The sequence below is a fragment of the Oncorhynchus nerka genome, linkage group LG24 (genome assembly GCF_034236695.1).
Source record: "Oncorhynchus nerka isolate Pitt River linkage group LG24, Oner_Uvic_2.0, whole genome shotgun sequence".
NCBI lineage: Eukaryota > Metazoa > Chordata > Actinopteri > Salmoniformes > Salmonidae > Oncorhynchus > Oncorhynchus nerka.
Window position 1 is genome coordinate 15,160,408 of NC_088419.1, and position 20,790 is coordinate 15,181,197.

General features: G+C 43.5%; 1 protein-coding gene across 1 annotated transcript in view; it reads right to left on the reverse strand.

Annotated features, from left to right (window-relative positions):
• The window catches only part of LOC115116850 (glutamate receptor ionotropic, kainate 2-like), a 188,783-nt gene that overhangs the window by 40,674 nt on the left and 127,319 nt on the right, over positions 1–20,790 (reverse strand). The window contains exons 13-15 of the mRNA XM_065008472.1: positions 19,166–19,285; positions 18,896–18,982; positions 14,043–14,266 (exon numbers count right to left, since the gene is read on the reverse strand). Of these exons, the coding sequence (XP_064864544.1) occupies positions 14,043–14,266; positions 18,896–18,982; positions 19,166–19,285 (431 nt within the window). The remainder of the gene's footprint in view (positions 1–14,042; positions 14,267–18,895; positions 18,983–19,165; positions 19,286–20,790) is intronic.

The following is a 20,790-nucleotide window of genomic DNA, read 5'->3' on the forward strand; positions in this document are numbered from 1 at the left end:
CAGTCACACACAGCGTGATGTTAAAGCACCGCTAATCCCCTGCATAGAGCAGATGGGAAGACAGCAGTCACACACAGCGTGATGTTAAAGCACCACTACACCCCTGCATAGAGCAGATGGAAAGACAGCAGTCACACACAGCGTGATGTTAAAGCACCACTACACCCCCTGCATAGAGCAGATGGGGAGACAGCAGTCACACACAGCGCACCACTGCACCCCTGTAGAGCCGATGGGAAGACAGCAGTCACACACAGCGTGATGTTAAAGCACCACTACACCCCTGCATAGAGCAGATGGGAAGACAGCAGTCACACACAGCGTGATGTTAAAGCACCACTACACCCCTGCAGATAGAGCAGATGGAAAGACATAGAGCAGATGGGAAGACAGCAGTCACACACAGCGTGATGTTAAAGCACCACTACACCCCCCCTGCATAGAGCAGATAGGGATGGGAAGACAGCAGTCACACACAGCGTGATGTAGAGCAGATAAAGCACCACAGCGTGATGTTGCACCACTACACCCCTGCATAGAGCAGATGGGAAGACAGCAGTCACACACAGCGTGATGTTAAAGCACCACTACACACCCCTGCGTGATAGAGCAGATGGGAAGACAGCAGTCACACACAGCGTGATGTTAAAGCACCACTACACCCCTGCATAGAGCAGATGGAAAGACAGCAGTCACACACAGCGTGATGTTAAAGCAGATGAGCAGAAGACAGCAGTCACACACAGCGTGATGTTAAAGCACCACTACACCCCTGCATAGAGCAGAGAAGCAGATGGGAAGACTGCATAGAGCAGATGGGAAGACAGTCACACACAGCGTGATGTTAAAGCACCACTACACCCCTGCATAGAGCAGATGGGAAGACAGCAGTCACACACAGCGTGATGTTAAAGCACCACTACACCCTGCATAGAGCAGATGGGAAGACAGCAGTCACACACAGCGTGATGTTAAAGCACCACTACACCCCTGCATAGAGCAGATGGGAAGACAGCAGTCACACACAGCGTGATGTTAAAGCACCACTACACCCCTGCATAGAGCAGATGGGAAGACAGCAGTCACACACAGCGTGATGTTAAAGCACCACTACACCCCTGCATAGAGCAGATGGGAAGACAAGTCACACACAGCGTGATGTTAAAGCACCACTACACCCCTGCATAGAGCAGATGGGAAGACAGCAGTCACACACAGCGTGATGTTGCACCACTACACCCCTGCATAGAGCAGATGGGAAGACAGCAGTCACACACAGCGTGATGTTAAAGCACCACACCCCTGCATAGAGCAGATGGAAAGACACACCCCAGTCACACCCCTGCATAGAGCAGATGGGAAGACAGCAGCGTGATGTTAAAGCACCACTACACCCCTGCATAGAGCAGATGGGAAGACAGCAGTCACACACAGCGTGATGTTAAAGCACCACTACACCCCTGCATAGAGCCGATGGGAAGACAGCAGTCACACACAGCATGATGTTAAAGCACCACTACACCCCTGCATAGAGCAGATGGGAAGACAGCAGTCACACACAGCGTGATGTTAAAGCACCACTACACCCCTGCATAGAGCAGATGGAAAGACAGCAGTCACACACAGCGTGATGTTAAAGCACCACTACACCCCTGCATAGAGCAGATGGGAAGACAGCAGTCACACACAGCATGATGTTAAAGGATAAGCAGTCCATAAACTCTGACATAATAAGCCAGTAGGTCCCAACCATAAGAATACAAAAACACAACCAATCTAAACGTACATCTAAGCATTTCCCAATCTAAATTTACACCTTTTGCAAAAAATATTTCACATTTAGCACACAAAGTAACCTGTGACCTAAAGTTTAAAGTGGAACTGACAGCGTTTTAACTACTTTGCAGATATGAAACAAACAGACAATCATAATATCAGTCAAAAATGTTAAATTCCCAGTTTATGCTACAAAAGCAACTTTATAAGAGGTTTTAAAAATAGGTTCTACTTGACTCAACGTTCCATGACGTACACTAAGTTATTTTGGGCAGAATAGATGGATGCAGTTCAATGCATGATTCATATAATTCACCAATACATTTCTTGTTAGTCCAAAACATATTGCTATCAGGTTGTAAATCCCAGCTGGCCTGATACATTGTTTGCTTCCTCCATTGGGGATGCACTGTTTCAGATTCAGTGACTCAAAATTCTGGACAAAAACAAAAACAATGTAACTAAGGCTGGGAATGTCAATACAATCAAACTATCTAGGGCAATGATCACAAGTCAGTCATAATGTGGCTAATAGGCTAGTGTAACTGTAGCAAGCTAAAAACATGGAGCCTAACAGCTAGCTTCTTGGAGGATGTCAGGTCATCCCATTGGAGGAGTGGGTGAGTGACTGAGTTTTTCCCCTCATATCGTTTTTTTGGTGGCTATACACAGCTAGAGATGCAGGCGTCATTGGGTTAGCTAGAAAGAACTTAAACGACTGTTATGCAGTTAGCATATCTCCTGCATTCACAAATTCACTCTGGCTATTTACCCCGATTTCAGAGCACTCTCGTCTGAGTGTGCCAAAGTGCAGAACAACTGATGAATTTACAAACGCGCAACACCTGCTGAATATGACCAGTGTCAGTAAACGCAGGCAAAGAAAGTCATAGTTAGTCACAAAGCTCTAGATAACATGTAAACAGCCTAACCAGCTCTGCTAGAGCAAGTAGGGCATTTTCCGGTCACAACTTGCAGACTTGTTTACGTGCTGCTGTGCATTTTGTTGCTCACCTTACTTTTCTACCTGACAACTTTACGGTTTTTACTTTTTAATTACCATTTATATTTTTAGTTTTTTCCTCGCTCTATTTTTTTTCATTCAACTTTGGGTTTCCAAAGCCAAAAGGCTTCGGAGCCATCATCGACTCAGTGGGTTTTGTCCAACATGTCTCCGGACCTACTCACTGCCACAGTCATACTCTGGACCTAGTTTTGTCCCATGGAATAAATGTTGTGGATCTTAATGTTTTTCCTCATAATCCTGGACTATAGTACCACAATTTTATTACGTTTACAATCGCAACAAATAATCTGCTCAGACCCTAACCAAGGATCATCAAGTCGTTCTATAAATTCTCAGACAACACAAAGATTCCTTGATGCCCTTCCAGACTCCCTCCGCCTACCCAAGGATGTCAGAGTACAAATTAACCACCTAATTTCATGAGAAACTAGCTCTCTGGTATACAGAAAATACCCGAGCTCTGAAGCAAGCTTCCAGAAAATTGGAACGGAAATGACACCACACCAAACTGGAAGTCTTCTGACTAGCTTGGTAAGACAGTACTGCAGTTTCAAAGAGTTTCAAAGAGCAGTTTCAAAGAGCCCTCACTGCTGCTCAATCATCCTATTTTTCCAACTTAATTGAGGAAAATAAGAACAATCCAAAATGTATTTTTGATACTGTCGCAAAGCTAACTAAAAAGCAGCATTCCCCAAGAGAGGATTGCTTTCACTCCTCTTTAAATCTGCGTATTCCTCCAAAGCTCAGTTTTCCTGAGTCTACACAACTCTGCCAGGACCTAGGATCAAGGGAGACACTCAAGTGTTTTAGTACTATATCTCTTGACACAATGATGAAAATAATCATGGCCTCTAAACCTTCCAGCTGCATACTGGACCCTATTCCAACTAAACTACTGAAAGTGCTGCTTCCTGTGCATGGCCCTTCTATGTTGAACATAATAAACGGCTCTCTATCCACCGGATGTGTACCAAACTCACTAAAAGTGGCAGTAATAAAGCCTCTCTTGAAAAAGCCAAACATTGGCCCAGAAAATATAAAAAACTATTGGCCAATATCGAGTCTCCCATTCCTCGCATTTTTTTGTTGAAAAAACTGTTGCTCAGCAACTCACTGCTTTCCTGAAGACAAATAATGTATACGAAACGCTTCAATCTGGCTTTAGACCCCATCATAGAACTGAGACTGCACTTGTGAAGGTGGTAAATTATCTTTTAATGGCGTCAGACCAAGGCTCTGCATATGTCCTCGTGCTCCTAGACCTTAGTGCTGCTTTTGATACCATCGATCACCACATTCTTTTAGAGACTGGAAACCTAAATTGGTCTACACGGACAAGTTCTGGCCTGGATTAGATCTTATCTGTCAGAAAGATAGCAGTTTGTCTCTGTGGATGGTTTGTCCTCTGACAAATCAACTGTACATTTCGGGTGTTCCTCAAGGTTCCGTTTTAGGACCACTATTGTTTTCACTATATATTTTACCTCTTGGTGATGTCATTCGGAATCATAATGTTAAACTTTCACTGCTATGCAGTACACTTCAATGAAACATGGTGAAGCCCATTATATTAGTAGTGCTTGTCACTTATATCTAAGTGGTCGCTTGTCAAAATGTAAAAAAAAAAAAATCTTTCTGGGGGTATATGTGAACAGATTTTAATAACATTTAATTTAGCTAAAATGCTGTCAGTTCCACTTTAAATGCAACAATGTTTCACACGCATAATCAATTTTCAAAGACATTGCTAACAACAGCAAGCATGCTGCAATAAAAACCAGATGATGATCATTTGAAACTTAACTTCTTGTTGAAAGTTATCTTTGAAAAGGGAGAAGCTAAAACATTTGCAAAAACATCCTCTTTGATAACACCTGTTGCAGCCGCTGCAAACTAGCCGACAACAAAAGCTAGCTAGCTAGACCTTGGGAAAACTACTGCTCGCTATTAGCCTTCAAGAAGGCACTTTCCATACGTTTTTGTAAAAACGGTCCCACTCATTAAGTCAAAATGTGATTGGTTGATTCCACTGCCACTCCAAAATGTTGACCTATGTTGAGTGACAGATGCCTTTATCTAGCTTCTGATGGCCTAGCCAATGGCTGACTTAGCAAGCAACTGTAGCTTTACCTCCCCAGAGACCCCCCCAAAAAAAACAGATTGGATATTTTTTTCTCTTCAGTGTTAACCCTTTCCAATAAAAAATTAAGAGATTAAATCAGAAAATCATTAAAAATAATAAAATAATAATATTTTTACCATTATTATTCTATTATTCTAATAATTATTTTATAAATCCTTAGAACTTTTCTGAAGGCATAGAAGGCCAATTGTTCCCCACTGTGTTTGGGTTAGTAATAACTCAATTTGACCTCAGCATGCGTTTTTTCACAATAATGAATGTCTAAGGAATCCATATGTTGTTCTGAAATATAAACACAGAAATACCGGACATTTTGAACTCTTATTATTTGGTGATTTGACAAAACTACAATAATGGTCTTAAATTGGACTAGCTTTTTTCTGGTCCTGGTCTTGACTTGGTCTCGGTCTTGACTCGGTCTCCCCCCCAGTCTTGGTCTTGTCTCGGACTCGAATTGACGCTCTTACAAGCTTTTACTATGGCCTTAGATTCCTATTCTCCACTGGAGACCAAACACAAATAATTTACCCTTTCCCCTAGATCAACATATTGACGTATTCAAATGCCTTCAGTTTATTGTGAGGCCCGATCGATGGAGTGGAATAACACTGTCACTGGAGATAACGTCCCCATCCCTGATCATCTATGGAGCTCATTGAGATTCATCGACTCCCCCTCTCCCTCGACTCCCCCTTCCTCTCTACCTTCTTCCTTCCTGATGCCTCCATGCCCTCCCTCGGGATATTCCTCCTTTATTATGGGAGCCCTTAACTGCAGTCAAATGACATAGTGGCTTCATGGGTGTAATGTTATTAATACTTTTAATAATTTCATAATTAATACACTTTTTTTATACGCAGAAAGTCAGGTCAATGTCAAACGGTTTTGTTACATTTCAGTCTTCTGTTCTTTATATGAAGTGTAATATTGGGATGCAAACTCAAAACATAATACATTTCAACTCTATATCTGCCATGGTATATGTATATTCTTTGTTTAAGCCCATAACCATGTGTGTGAGGTGTATACTTTTGGTTCAAATTAGATTTGTTTAAGTCTACCAAGAAACACTTTGTGACCCTGATTTAGCCCACTGCAGTAAAAGCTTATTAAGTGAGAGTGGCATCAAATTAGCAGTGTGATTGGATTAGCATTGGGCATCAGAACCTGAGAGTGTGATTTGGTTAGTATTAGGCATCAGAACCTGAGAGTGTGATTTGGTTAGTATTAGGCATCAGGACCTGAGAGTGTGATTGGATTAGCATTAGGCATCAGAACCTGAGAGTGGGATTGGGTTAGCATTAGGCATCAGGACCTGTGTGTGTGATTGGGTTAGCATTAGGCATCAGGACCTGAGAGTGTGATTTGGTTAGCATTAGGCATCAGAACCTGTGTGTGTGATTGGGTTAGCATTAGGCATCAGGACCTGAGAGTGGGATTGGGTTAGCATTAGGCATCAGGACCTTAGAGTGGGATTGGGTTAGCATTAGGCATCAGGACCTGAGAGTGGGATTGGGTTAGCTTTAGGCATCAGGACCTGCGAGTGGGATTGGGTTAGCATTAGGCATCAGGACCTGAGAGTGGGATTGGGTTAGTATTAGGCATCAGGATCTGAGAGTGGGATTGGGTTAGCATTAGGCATCAGGACCTTAGAGTGGGATTGGGTTAGCATTAGGCATCAGGACCTTAGAGTGGGATTGGGTTAGCATTAGGCATGAGGACCTGAGAGTGGGATTGGGTTAGCATGAGGCATCAGGACCTGAGAGTGGGATTGGGTTAGCATTAGGAATTGCCTAATATGGGCATGTCTGATCACCTATATAACATCCAATATGAAGTGATGTGAAGTACTTAAGTAAAAATACTTTAAAGTACTACTTAAGTAGTTTTTGTGGGTATTTGTACTTCACAATTTCTATTTTTGATAACTGTTAACTTTTACTTCACTACATTCCTAAAGAAAATTCTGTACTTTTTACTCCATACATTTTCCCTGACACCCAAAAATACTCTACACATTTTGAATCTTCAGTTTCTTAGCAATTTCTTGCATGGATTAGCCTTAATTTCCTAGAACAAGAATAGACTGACAAGTTTCAGAAGAAAGGTCTTTGTTTCTGGCCATTTTGATCCTGTAATCGAACCCACAAATGCTGATGCTCCAGATACTCAACGAGTCTAAAAAAGGCCAGTTTTATTGCTTCTTTAATCAGAACAACAGTTTTCAGCGGTGCTAACATAATTGCAAAAGGGTTTTCTAATGATAAATGAGCCTTTTAAAATGATAAACTTGGATTAGCTAACAACAGTTTTCAGCGGTGCTAACATAATTGCAAAAGGGTTTTCTAATGATAAATGAGCCTTTTAAAATGATAAACTTGGATTAGCTAACAACAGTGCCATTGGAACACAGGAATCCTCTGTACGCCTATGTAGATATTCCATAAAAAATCATCTGTTTCCAGCTACAATAGTCATTTACAACATTAACAATGTTTACACTGTATTCCTGATTCATTTGATGTTATTTTAATGGACGAAAAATGTGCTTTTTTTTTTCCAAAATCAGGTCATTACTAAGTAACTCCAAACTTCTGAACGGGAGTGTAAGTGCTTATGAATGGGATATGGTATTAGGTGCCAGGCGCACCGGTTTGAGTGTCAAGAATGGCAAAACTGCTGGGTTTTTCACGCTCAACAGTTTTCTGTGTGTATCAAGAATGGTCCACCACTCAAAGGACATCCAGCCAACTTGACACAACTGTGGGAGATATTAGTGGGAGATATTAGAGTCAACACGGGCCAGCATCCCTGTGGAACGCTTTCAACACCTTGTAGAGTCCATGCCCTGACGAATTGAAGCTGTTCTGAGGACCAAAGCAGGAGCAAATCAATATTAGGAAGGTATTCTTAATGTTTTGTACACTCAGTGTATACTTCTCACATGAATAGCACCAGCAGAGGGTAAACGCTGTTTTACACACATTGTCATTTATGAAATAAAGTTAGCGTTGTTGTTCATTTACCAACCTTTGTGTTTACCACTACATCCCACTGTAAACTGTAACCACATTTCATCAGTATGACTTTGCTTAGTGTTTATGGTTCTCTGTAATAAAGGGACGTTTATTCCACAAACATGATGAATTGTGGGCCATTAAACTTCCTGCCAGCCCCATCCGACCGCCTGACAGGCCAGAATGTCAATGAGCTCCGTCTCCTTGTAACCGCTGGCGACCGTGCACCACCGCTCAATGTCCCCTGTGGCATCATGTGGTTTGTGACATTGTGTGACAGTGTGAAACGCATTGTGTGTGTGTGTGTGAGAGAGGTTTTGCTGTGCGTTCCACTCCTGTATTCCTCTGGGTTGTGTTCTGCACACTGATTCCCGCAATAGAGAAGTGTCACCCTGCGCACACATGCACATGCACACTCACACACACACACATACACACTCACGTACACGTACATGCACACACACAGATGGCATACACACAAACACAGATGGCACACACACAGACACACAGACAGAGCGCAGACAGGGGACATGCAGAGTCCCACACAGAATAACAAAAGGACTCCTCCTCTCATCCTTCTCTCCTCTCATCTTTCTCTCCTCCTCACCTCTCATCCTCCTCTCCTCCTCTCCTCTCAACCTTCTCCTCTCCTCTCATCCTTCTCTCCTATCCTCTCATCCTCCTCTCCTCCTTCTCCTCTCCTCATCCTTCTCTCCTCCTTCTCCTCTCCTCTCATCCTTCTCTCCTATCCTCTCATCCTCCTCTCCTCCTTCTCCTCTCCTCATCCTTCTCTCCTCTTATCCTCCTCTCCTCTCATCCTTCTCTCCTCCTCTCCTCTCCACTCTTCCTCCTCTCCTCTCATCTCACACTCCTCCTCTCATCCTCTCCTCTCATCCTCCTCTCCTCCCATCCTCCTCTCCTCTTCTCTCCTCCTATCCACAGCCATAAAAACTCATCAGGCACCCTCCTATTAGCTGTCTGCTGGACTCAATCACTCTAGCCGGTTTTATAGATCTGTTTCCCTTCTTGTCTCAGGGCATCTGAGGAGAGGTGTGTGTAGGTGTGTGTGTGTGTCTGTGCATGTGTGTATATGTATGTGTGAGAGAATGTGTTTGAGTGTGTGTGTGTGTGTGTGTGTGTGTGTGTGTGTGTGTGTGTGTGTGTGTGTGTGTGTGTGTGTGTGTGTGTGTGTGTGTGTGTGTGTGTGTGTGTGTGTGAAGGAAAGAGCCTAACACTGTGATTTGTGCTTATATAGTGTGTTAGCCAGAATGAGGAACAACTCTATATGTACATGCAATGACAGGGACCTTATTGTGTATGGTGGCCCATGCATTGTCCGAGGTCTCTGAGATATTTTTCGCGACTCCAATACGTAGGTGTTCTATGGTTGTGAACACCGTCTGAGGGAATTTCAACAAATTTCTTTCTCAATAAAGGAAGAGCATTTAAAGAACTACATTTCGTTAGGAACTGAATAAAACTAAAATGTTGTAGAACGTAGGAAAATCCTTCCTTTTAGTCCTTTGGATGTGGGTCAATTAGCTTTCAATTCGTTAGAGTTCTATTTGTAGGGGATTAAAGAAAACAATATCCTTGACATAAAGGGACTCAACCAATCAATATGTTTTAATCAATACTTCAATTATGAGAGAGCTCAGCTCAGCAAGTTGACGCCTGGGGGAAAATAGCATATAGCAGGCTTTGAGCTATTACACATCAACACCCCTATGGAAGACATAGAACGAGTTATCTGATAATGAACACAATGATGTAGAGGCAATCGCCATTGCACTGTTTTAGCCTGCTGAGCTAAAGCCTCCTAAGACCATGTCTTCACGTTTCGGGCAAGGTTATTCACCAGGAGAGCAGCGTGGTTCACAGAACCATTTCCATTTCCATTATGTTGGCACACAGTTCAAGGAAGTGGATGTGTTATAATAAGCACAATGTCAAACACACATCATGCAGAAACACACAAACATGCTTGCAGCTATATCTGGGTTCATTTCACTGTGTAAACGTAGGACCATGGAAAGGCTACATTGAAAATATAGAGAAACTTACCCAACATACATTCGAAAAAGATTGCAATAAAATAAGTGCATATTCTGAACCAACTTAGGTGACAGTTGTTGCCTTCCTCTCAGCTGATCATAATGCCAGTAACATTTGGAATAAGTGCATTAACCACAAAACTCTTGGGGTTAAACCAAAGAACACGTAACAGCTGGCACCCCAGAGTTCTGGGGTTAGTTAACACTTTTCTACATAGGATTACGTAGCAATGCTTTGGTCAGGGGAATTCTACTACCCAGCGGTGATAATTTGTAATGGGACTTCCCAATAACATCATATTCTGTGTGTGAACTGGTTTTCTGGATCCAGATAACCAGATTACAACCATCTAAAGACGTATTTTTCTGGTTGTGAAAAGGGTGTCTTAAAAACATCATTTTACAACCAGCATACAATACTACTTCATAATTATGTCATTGCAACCAGTTTTGCCTACTAAGATACTACTACACTTATAATAGCTAAATAAACATACTGTTTTCAATGCCTAACACTGAGCACACCAATATATAACCAAAGGTCAGACAAGGCCTCACACTGATTGTTTCATATTTTCCTCAGTCTGGAGCCAGGGCATGTCCGCAATACTTTACATAAGATATCTTTATCATTTTAATCATTTTAGTCAATTAGATTCTTGCTACGTAAGCTTAACTTTCTGAACATTCGAGACGTGTAGTCCACTTGTCATTCCAATCTCCTCTGCATTAGCGTAGCCTCTTCTCTAGCCTGTCAACTATGTGTCTGTCTATCCCTGTTCTCTCCTCTCTGCACAGACCATACAAACGCTCCACACTGCATGGCCGCAGCCACCCTAATCTGGTGGTCCCAGCGCGCACGACCCAGTGGAGTTCCAGGTCTCCGGTAGCCTCTGGAACTGCCGATCTGCGGCCAACAAGGCAGAGTTCATCTCAGCCTATGTCTCCCTCCAGTCCCTCGACTTCTTGGCTCTGACGGAAACATGGATCACCACAGACAACACCGCTACTCCTACTGCTCTCTCTTCGTCCGCCCACGTGCTCTCGCACACCCCGAGAGCTTCTGGTCAGCGGGGTGGTGGCACCGGGATCCTCATCTCTCCCAAGTGGTCATTCTCTCTTTCTCCCCTTACCCATCTGTCTATCGCCTCCTTTGAATTCCATGCTGTCACAGTTACCAGCCCTTTCAAGCTTAACATCCTTATCATTTATCGCCCTCCAGGTTCCCTCGGAGAGTTCATCAATGAGCTTGATGCCTTGATAAGCTCCTTTCCTGAGGACGGCTCACCTCTCACAGTTCTGGGCGACTTTAACCTCCCCACGTCTACCTTTGACTCATTCCTCTCTGCCTCCTTCTTTCCACTCCTCTCCTCTTTTGACCTCACCCTCTCACCTTCCCCCTACTCACAAGGCAGGCAATACGCTCGACCTCATCTTTACTAGATGCTGTTCCTCCACTAACCTCACTGCAACTCCCTCCAAGTCTCCGACCACTACCTTGTATCCTTTTCCCTCTCGCTCTCATCCAACACTTCCCACACTGCCCCTACTCGGATGGTATCGCGCCGTCCCAACCTTCGCTCTCTCTCCCCGCTACTCTCTCCTCTTCCATCCTATCATCTCTTCCCTCTGCTCAAACCTTCTCCAACCTATCTCCTGATTCTGCCTCCTCAACCCTCCTCTCCTCCCTTTCTGCATCCTTTGACTCTCTATGTCCCCTATCCTCCAGGCCGGCTCGGTCCTCCCCTCCCGCTCCGTGGCTCGACGACTCATTGCGAGCTCACAGAACAGGGCTCCGGGCAGCCGAGCGGAAATGGAGGAAAACTCGCCTCCCTGCAGACCTGGCATCCTTTCACTCCCTCCTCTCTACATTTTCCTCCTCTGTCTCTGCTGCTAAAGCCACTTTCTACCACTCTAAATTCCAAGCATCTGCCTCTAACCCTAGGAAGCTCTTTGCCACCTTCTCCTCCCTCTTGAATCCTCCTCCCCCTCCCCCTCCTCCCTCTCTGCAGATGACTTCGTCAACCATTTTGAAAAGAAGGTCGACGACATCCGATCCTCGTTTGCTAAGTCAAACGACACCGCTGGTTCTGCTCACACTGCCCTACCCTGTGCTCTGACCTCTTTCTCCCCTCTCTCTCCAGATGACATCTCACGTCTTGTGACGGCCGGCCGCCCAACAACCTGCCCGCTTGACCCTATCCCCTCCTCTCTTCTCCAGACCATCTCCGGTGACCTTCTCCCTTACCTCACCTCGCTCATCAACTCATCCCTGACCGCTGGCTACGTCCCTCCCGTCTTCAAGAGAGCGAGAGTTGCACCCCTTCTGAAAAAACCTACACTCGATCCCTCCGATGTCAACAACTACAGACCAGTATCCCTTCTTTCTTTTCTCTCCAAAACTCTTGAACGTGCCGTCCTTGGCCAGCTCTCCCGCTATCTCTCTCAGAATGACCTTCTTGATCCAAATCAGTCAGGTTTCAAGACTAGTCATTCAACTGAGACTGCTCTTCTCTGTATCACGGAGGCGCTCCGCACTGCTAAAGCTAACTCTCTCTCCTCTGCTCTCATCCTTCTAGACCTATCGGCTGCCTTCGATACTGTGAACCATCAGATCCTCCTCTCCACCCTCTCCGAGTTGGGCATCTCCCGGCGCGGCCCACGCTTGGATTGCGTCCTACCTGACAGGTCGCTCCTACCAGGTGGCGTGGCGAGAATCCGTCTCCTCACCACGCGCTCTCACCACTGGTGTCCCCCAGGGCTCTGTTCTAGGCCCTCTCCTATTCTCGCTATACACCAAGTCACTTGGCTCTGTCATAACCTCACATGGTCTCTCCTATCATTGCTATGCAGACGACACACAATTAATCTTCTCCTTTCCCCCTTCTGACGACCAGGTGGCGAATCGCATCTCTGCATGTCTGGCAGACATATCAGTGTGGATGACGGATCATCACCTCAAGCTGAACCTCGGCAAGACGGAGCTGCTCTTCCTCCCGGGAAGGACTGCCCGTTCCATGATCTCGCCATCACGGTTGACAACTCCATTGTGTCCTCGTCCCAGAGCGCTAAGAACCTTGGCGTGATCCTGGACAACACCCTGTCGTTCTCAAATAACATCAAGGCGGTGGCCCGTTCCTGTAGGTTCATGCTCTACAACATCCGCAGAGTACGACCCTGCCTCACACAGGAAGCGGCGCAGGTCCTAATCCAGGCACTTGTCATCTCCCGTCTGGATTACTGCAACTCGCTGTTGGCTGGGCTCCCTGCCTGTGCCATTAAACCCCTACAACTCATCCAGAACGCCGCAGCCCGTCTGGTGTTCAACCTTCCCAAGTTCTCTCACGTCACCCCGCTCCTCCGCTCTCTCCACTGGCTTCCAGTTGAAGCTCGCATCCGCTACAAGACCATGGTGCTTGCCTACGGAGCTGTGAGGGGAACGGCACCTCACTACCTCCAGGCTCTGATCAGGCCCTACACCCAAACAAGGGCACTGCGTTCATCCACCTCTGGCCTGCTCGCCTCCCTACCACTGAGGAAGTACAGTTCCCGCTCAGCCCAGTCAAAACTGTTCGCTGCTCTGGCCCCCAATGGTGGAACAAACTCCCTCACGACGCCAGGACAGCGGAGTCAATCACCACCTTCCGGAGACACCTGAAACCCCACCTCTTTAAGGAATACCTAGGATAGGATAAAGTAATCCTTCTCCCCCCCCCTTAAAAGACCTAGATGCACTATTGTAAAGTGGCTGTTCCACTGGATGTCATAAGGTGAAAGCACCAATTTGTAAGTCGCTCTGGATAAGAGCGTCTGCTAAATGACTTAAATGTAAATGTAAATGTTTACATGAGCTTAAGGGCATATACACAGTCTGTCAGACTGTCCCACTTCACTGTAAAAGCTTTCCTTTAAGGCATAGAGTTGACATTTTAGAGGTAGAATAACACCACATTCTGGTTTTAGTATCATGAGTTGCAGAGAAAAGCCACTGTCTGGTTTGTGAAAGCGAGGGGCTGGCATGTTACCTGGCTATGACAAACAGCACACAACTGACACCCAAGTAAGCCAGCAGAATATACATCCAGATATCGGGTGAGAGGGGGTTGAGGAAGGAGAAGACGCCCGGGTTGGTTCCGTTGGGCTTGCGGTAGAGGATACTTATCCCCAGGGTCATGAAGGGCTTGGAGAAGTCGATGACCTTCTCCCTCACGTAGGTGATGGCCAACGGAGCCACTGCTAGGTCTGCTTTCTGCGAAGAGAGATGGGGAAGATAGCCTGGTCCCAGATCTGTTTGTGCCATCTTGATAACATGTTTGACGTGACCCTGGCTATAGGACAAGACATCAAACAGATCTGGGGCCAGGCTGGTTCACCCCAGCCTGGCCCCAGATCTGTTTGATGTCTTGTTGGAGTTCACCAATCAGGGGATTTGGTATCACATTAAAAAAGCTGAGATAGACAAGGGACTAGGTTGTTTTATTTGAAATATAACTTACCTTGCTAAATGAAGGTGTAATGTAGTTAGTGGGAACTGGGAAGTCAAAGAACTGAAAAGCGTCCCTATTATAATTTGTGCACCACCCAAAACAGACCCCATTATACTGTAGATATAACCTCTGAACCCATCTGAAGACCATTTATTTATTTTTATTTAACTTTTATTTAAACAGGAAGTCACACTGTTTTGGGTGGAAAGCCCTGTATACATTACAATAAAAACAGAATAATGAAACTAGAGGTCGACCGATTAATCGGCATGGCCGATTTCAAGGTTTCATAACAATCGGTAATCTGCATTTTTGGATGCCGATTATGGCCAATAACATTGCACTCCACGAGGAGACTGTGTGGCAGACCACCTGTTACACAGGTGCAGCAAGGAGCCAAGGTAAGTTGCTAGCTAGCATTAAACTAAAAACAATCAATCTTAATGAACATAATCACTAGGTAACTACACATGGTTGATGATATTACTAGTTTAACTAGCTTGTCCTGCGTTGCAAATAATCAATGCAGTGCCTGTTAATTTATCATCGAATCAAAGCCTACTTCGCCAAATGGGTGATGATTTAACAAGCGCATTCGTGAAATGTCGTTGCACCAATGTACCTAAACATAAACATCAAAGCCTTTCTTAAAATCAATACACAAGTATATATTTTTAAACCTGCATATTTAGTTAAAAGAAATTCATGCTAGCAGGCAATATTAACTAAGAAAATTGTGTCACTTTTCTTGCGTTCTGTGCAAGCAGAGTCAGGGTATATGGAGCAGTTTGGGACGCCTGGCTCGTTGCGAACTGTGTGAAGACCATTTCTTCCTAACAAAGACCGTAATTAATTTGCCAGAATTTTACATAATTATGACATAACATTGACGGTTGTGCAATGTAACAGCAATATTTAGACTTAGGGATGCCACCCGTTAGATAAAATACGGAACGGTTCCGTATTTCACTGAAAGGATAAACGTTTGTTTTTCGAAATGATAGTTTCCGGATTTGACCATATTAATGACCTAAGGCTCGTATTTCTGTGTGTTTATTATATTATAATTAAGTCTATGATTTGATATTTGATAGAGCAGTCTGACTGAGTGGTGGTAGGCCGCAGCAGGTTCGTAAGCAGTGATTCAAGCAGCACCTTCCTGCATTTGCCAACAGCTCGTCGCAATGCTTGAAGCACAGCGCTGTTTATGACTTCAAGCCTATCAACTCCCGAGATTAGGCTGGCAATACTATAGTGCCTATAAGAACATCCAATAGTCAAAGGTACATGAAATCCAAATATTATAGAGAGAAATAGTACTATAATTCCTATAATAACGACAACCTAAAACTTCTTAACTGGGAATATTGAAGACTCATGTTAAAAGGAACCACCAGCTTTCATATGTTCTCATGTTCTGAGCAAGGAACTTAAAAGTTAGCTTTTTTACATGGTACATACTGCACTTTTACTTTCTTCTCCAGCACTGTGTTTTTGCATTATTTAAACCAAATTGAACATGTTTCATTATTTATTTGAGACTAAATTGATTTTTATTTCTGTATTACAGTGCCTTGCGAAAGTATTCGGCCCCCTCGAACTTTGCGACCTTTTGCCACATTTCAGGCTTCAAACATAAAGATATAAAACTGTATTTTTTTGTGAAGAATCAACAACAAGTGGGACACAATCATGAAGTGGAACAACATTTATTGGATATTTCAAACATTTTTAACAAATCAAATACTGAAAAATTGGGCGTGCAAAATTATTCAGCCCCCTTAAGTTAATACTTTGTAGCGCCACCTTTTGCTGCGATTACAGCTGTAAGTCGCTTGGGGTATGTCTCTATCAGTTTTGCACATCGAGAGACTGACATTTTTTCCCATTCCTCCTTGCAAAACAGCTCGAGCTCAGTGAGGTTGGATGGAGAGCATTTGTGAACAGCAGTTTTCAGTTCTTTCCACAGATTCTCGATTGGATTCAGGTCTGGACTTTGACTTGGCCATTCTAACACCTGGATATGTTTATTTTTGAACCATTCCATTGTAGATTTTGCTTTATGTTTTGGATCATTGTCTTGTTGGAAGACAAATCTCCGTCCCAGTCTCAGGTCTTTTGCAGACTCCATCAGGTTTTCTTCCAGAATGGTCCTGTATTTGGTTCCATCCATCTTCCCATCCATTTTAACCATCTTCCCTGTCCCTGCTGAAGAAAAGCAGGCCCAAACCATGATGCTGCCACCACCATGTTTGACAGTGGAGATGGTGTGTTCAGGGTGATGAGCTGTGTTGCTTTTACGCCAAACATAACGTTTTGCATTGTTGCCAAAAAATTCAATTTTGGTTTCATCTGACCAGAGCACCTTCTTCCACATGTTTGGTGTGTCTCCCAGGTGGCTTGTGGCAAACTTTAAACTACACTTTTTATGGATATCTTTAAGAAATGGCTTTCTTCTTGCCACTCTTCCATAAAGGCCAGATTTGTGTAATATACGACTGATTGTTGTCCTATGGACAGAGTCTCCCACCTCAGCTGTAGATCTCTGCAGTTCATCCAGAGTGATCATGGGCCTCTTGGCTGCATCTCTGATCAGTCTTCTCCTTGTATGAGCTGAAAGTTTAGAGGGATGGCCAGGTCTTGGTAGATTTGCAGTGGTCTGATACTCCTTCCATTTCAATATTATCGTTTGCACAGTGCTCCTTGGGATGTTTAAAGCTTGGGAAATCTTTTTGTATACAAATCCGGCTTTAAACTTCTTCACAACAGTATCTCGGACCTGCCTGGTGTGTTCCTTGTTCTTCATGATGCTCTCTGCGCTTTTAACGGACCTCTGAGACTATCACAGTGCAGGTGCATTTATACGGAGACTTGATTACACACAGGTGGATTGTATTTATCATCATTAGTCATTAGGTCAACATTGGATCATTCAGAGATCCTCACTGAACATCTGGAGAGAGTTTGCTGCACTGAAAGTAAAGGGGCTGAATAATTTTGCACGCCTTATTTTTCAGTTTTTGATTTGTTAAAAAAGTTTGAAATATCCAATTAATGTCGTTCCACTTCATGATTGTGTCCCACTTGTTGTTGATTCTTCACAAAAAATATAGTTTTATATCTTTATGTTTGAAGCCTGAAATGTGGCAAAAGTTCGCAAAGTTCAAGGGGGCCGAATACTTTCGCAAGGCACTGTATGTTAAGTTAAAATAAAAGTGTCCATTCATTATTGTTGTAATTATTACAAGTATGTATATAAAAACCGTCCGATTAAGACCACGAAACTCAGCTTTTTTTGGTCCTCCAAGAATCGTCATCGGTATCAGCGTTGAAAGATCATAATCGGTCGACCTCTAAATAAAACATACACATGTATGTGTTTTAAAACAATATAATTCAGAACACAATCAACCAAAATAAACATATTTAATAAATTCAATCACATTCAACTACATAAAAGTCGTCAATCAGTAATTAAACTGCCTGAGTGACACCGTGACACCAGCACATCTAACTGCAGTGAACTCGGCAGATTGTTCAACAAATTAGGGGCAAAAAAACTCAATGCAGATTTTCCCAAATCTGTGGAGATTGCAGGGATCTCTAGTGTTATCCATTCCTGAGAACGGATTTAGATAACTTATGACTCTTAACTTAATTCATGACGTTACATATGGAGGGAGATTCTGTCAGATTGCTATGGAAATAAATGAAAGAGAATGCAGCTCTCTTCTTACAGACAGAGAGGTCCATCCCACATTTTATACAGACTACAATGATGAGTCCTAACATGCTGTGATAAAACGTACCGTGGAATGGTAGACTGTGTCCTAGGGTTTCAAAACAGCAGGTAAACAATATCACCAAAATCCAATACAGGGAGAAACGTTATTTGACAATCTTTCTCCTATTTTCAATACTGAAGCATGATTTATTTCAATATATAAAAACAATCTTGGATCTTAGCATCTTAGTCAGATTTTAATTGTGTTATGAAGGACAACTTGTCATCAATCCAACCCAGGTACTTATATTGAGAAACAAGCTCAATTTCGGCTCCATTTGTAGGACAAATATGCAGGTCCTCAGGGTCAACCATGAAGCTACATTATAGACATAACCTTTGAACCTATCTGAAGACCATTAAACTCCATTATAGACATAACTTCTGAACCTATCTGAAGACCATGAAACTCCATTATAGACATAACCTCTGAACCTATCTGAAGACCATGAAACTCCATTATAGACATAACCTCTGAACCTATCTGAAGCCCATGAAGCTCCATTGTATCCATGATCCAACCAACCGTAACCTCGTTAACACGGCAACCCACCAATAACCACTCTGGTAACCATGACAACAGTCCACTTCTCCTCCCCCTACTCACATGGTCCATGAGCTCCCTGACCATGCCGCTCCACTGGCCCGTGCTCTCCTCCAGCGCCCCGTACTTCCCGTCCTCCACCAGGCGCACCTATTAATGAGAATAAGAATGACTACAGCAACAACTATTAATATTAATATTAACTATATATGTAATTTAGTAGAAACTTGTAGTAGTACACACATTCATTTTCATACCATTGTGATTGATCCCAGAACCCTGGTGTTACAAGCACCATGCTACGCCAACTGAGACACATGGGAAGCCACTCACCTCATAGCGGAAGCCCAGGATCGCTGAGAGCTCGCGGAGAAGGTCGATGCAGTAGCCTTCAAAGCGGTCGTTGCCATACAGCGGCTTGTCTGACTTCTTGAACATCACGTAGGGCTCCACCTGTTAAGGAAAAATGGGGGAGGGGGGAGGAAATGGAAGGAGAAGAAGAAAGGAGAAAGAGGCAGAGAAGGGGCAAAAGACAAAGGTAGTTTGGTATTTGTTGGCGTTTTATTAGGATCTCCAGTAGCTGTTGAGGAAGCAGCAGCTTCTCTTCCTGGGATCCACACAAAACATGAAACATGACATACAGTGGGAAGAAAACGTATGTGAACCCTTTAGAATTACCTGAATTTCTACCAAAATTTGTCGTAAAATGTTATCAGATCTTCATCTAAGTCACAACAATAGACAAACTTAAACTAATAACACACAAACAATTATACGTTTTCATGTCTTCACTGAACACACCATGTAATCATTCATAGTGCAGGTTGGAAAAAGTATGTGAACCCTTGGATTTAATAACAGGTTGACCCTCCTTTGGCAGCAATAACCTCAACCAAACGTTTTCTGTAATTGCGGATCAGACCTGCACAACAGTCAGGAGGAATTTTGGATCGTTTCTCTTTACAAAATTGTTTCAGTTCCACAATGTTCTTGGGATGTCTGGTGTGAACTGCTCTTTAGAGGTCATGACACAGCATCTCAATCGGCTTGAGGTCAGGACTGACTGGGCCACTCCAGAAGGCGTATTTTCAAGCCATTCTGTTATTGATTTACTTCTGTGTTTTGGAATGTTGTTCTGTTGCATCACCTAACTTCTGTTGAGCTTCAATTGGCAGCCTTACATTCTCCTGCAAAATGTCTTGATAAACTTGGGAATTCATTTTTCTATCAATGATAGCAAGCTGTCCAGGCCCTGAGACATCAAAGCAGCCCCAAACCATGATGCTCCCTCGACCGTAGTTTATAGTTGAGATGAGTTTTTGATGTTGGTGTGCGGTGCCTTTTTTTCTCCACACATAGTGTTGTGTGTTCCTTCTAAACAACACAACTTCAGTTTAATCTGTCCACAGAATATTTTGCCATTAGCACTGTGGAACATCCAGGTGCTCTTTTGCGAACTTCAGACAGCTTCAGTGCAGCAAGGTTTTTTTTTTGGACAGCAGTGGCTTCTTCCATGATATCCTCCCATGAACACCATTCTTGTTTAGTGTTTTACGTATTGTAGACTTGTCAACAGAGATTTTAGAATCTTCCAGAGATTCTGACACTCTAGGATTCTTCTTAACCTCATTGAGCATTCTGTGCATTCAGCGCATCTATGGAAGACGGCCACTCTTAGGAAGAGTAGCAACAGTGCTGAAATTTCTCCATTTATAGACAATTTGTCTTACCATGGACTGACTTTTAGAGATAGTTTTCTAATCTTTTCCAGAATTTATGCAAGGCAACAATTCTTAATCTTAGGTCTTCTGAGATCTCTTTTGTTCCGAGGCATGGACACATCAGGCAATGCTTCTTGTGAATAGCAAACTCACATTTTGTGAAGAGTTTTTTATGGGGCAGGGCAGCTCTAACCAACATCTCCAATCTTGTCTCATTGATTGGACTCCAGGTTAGCT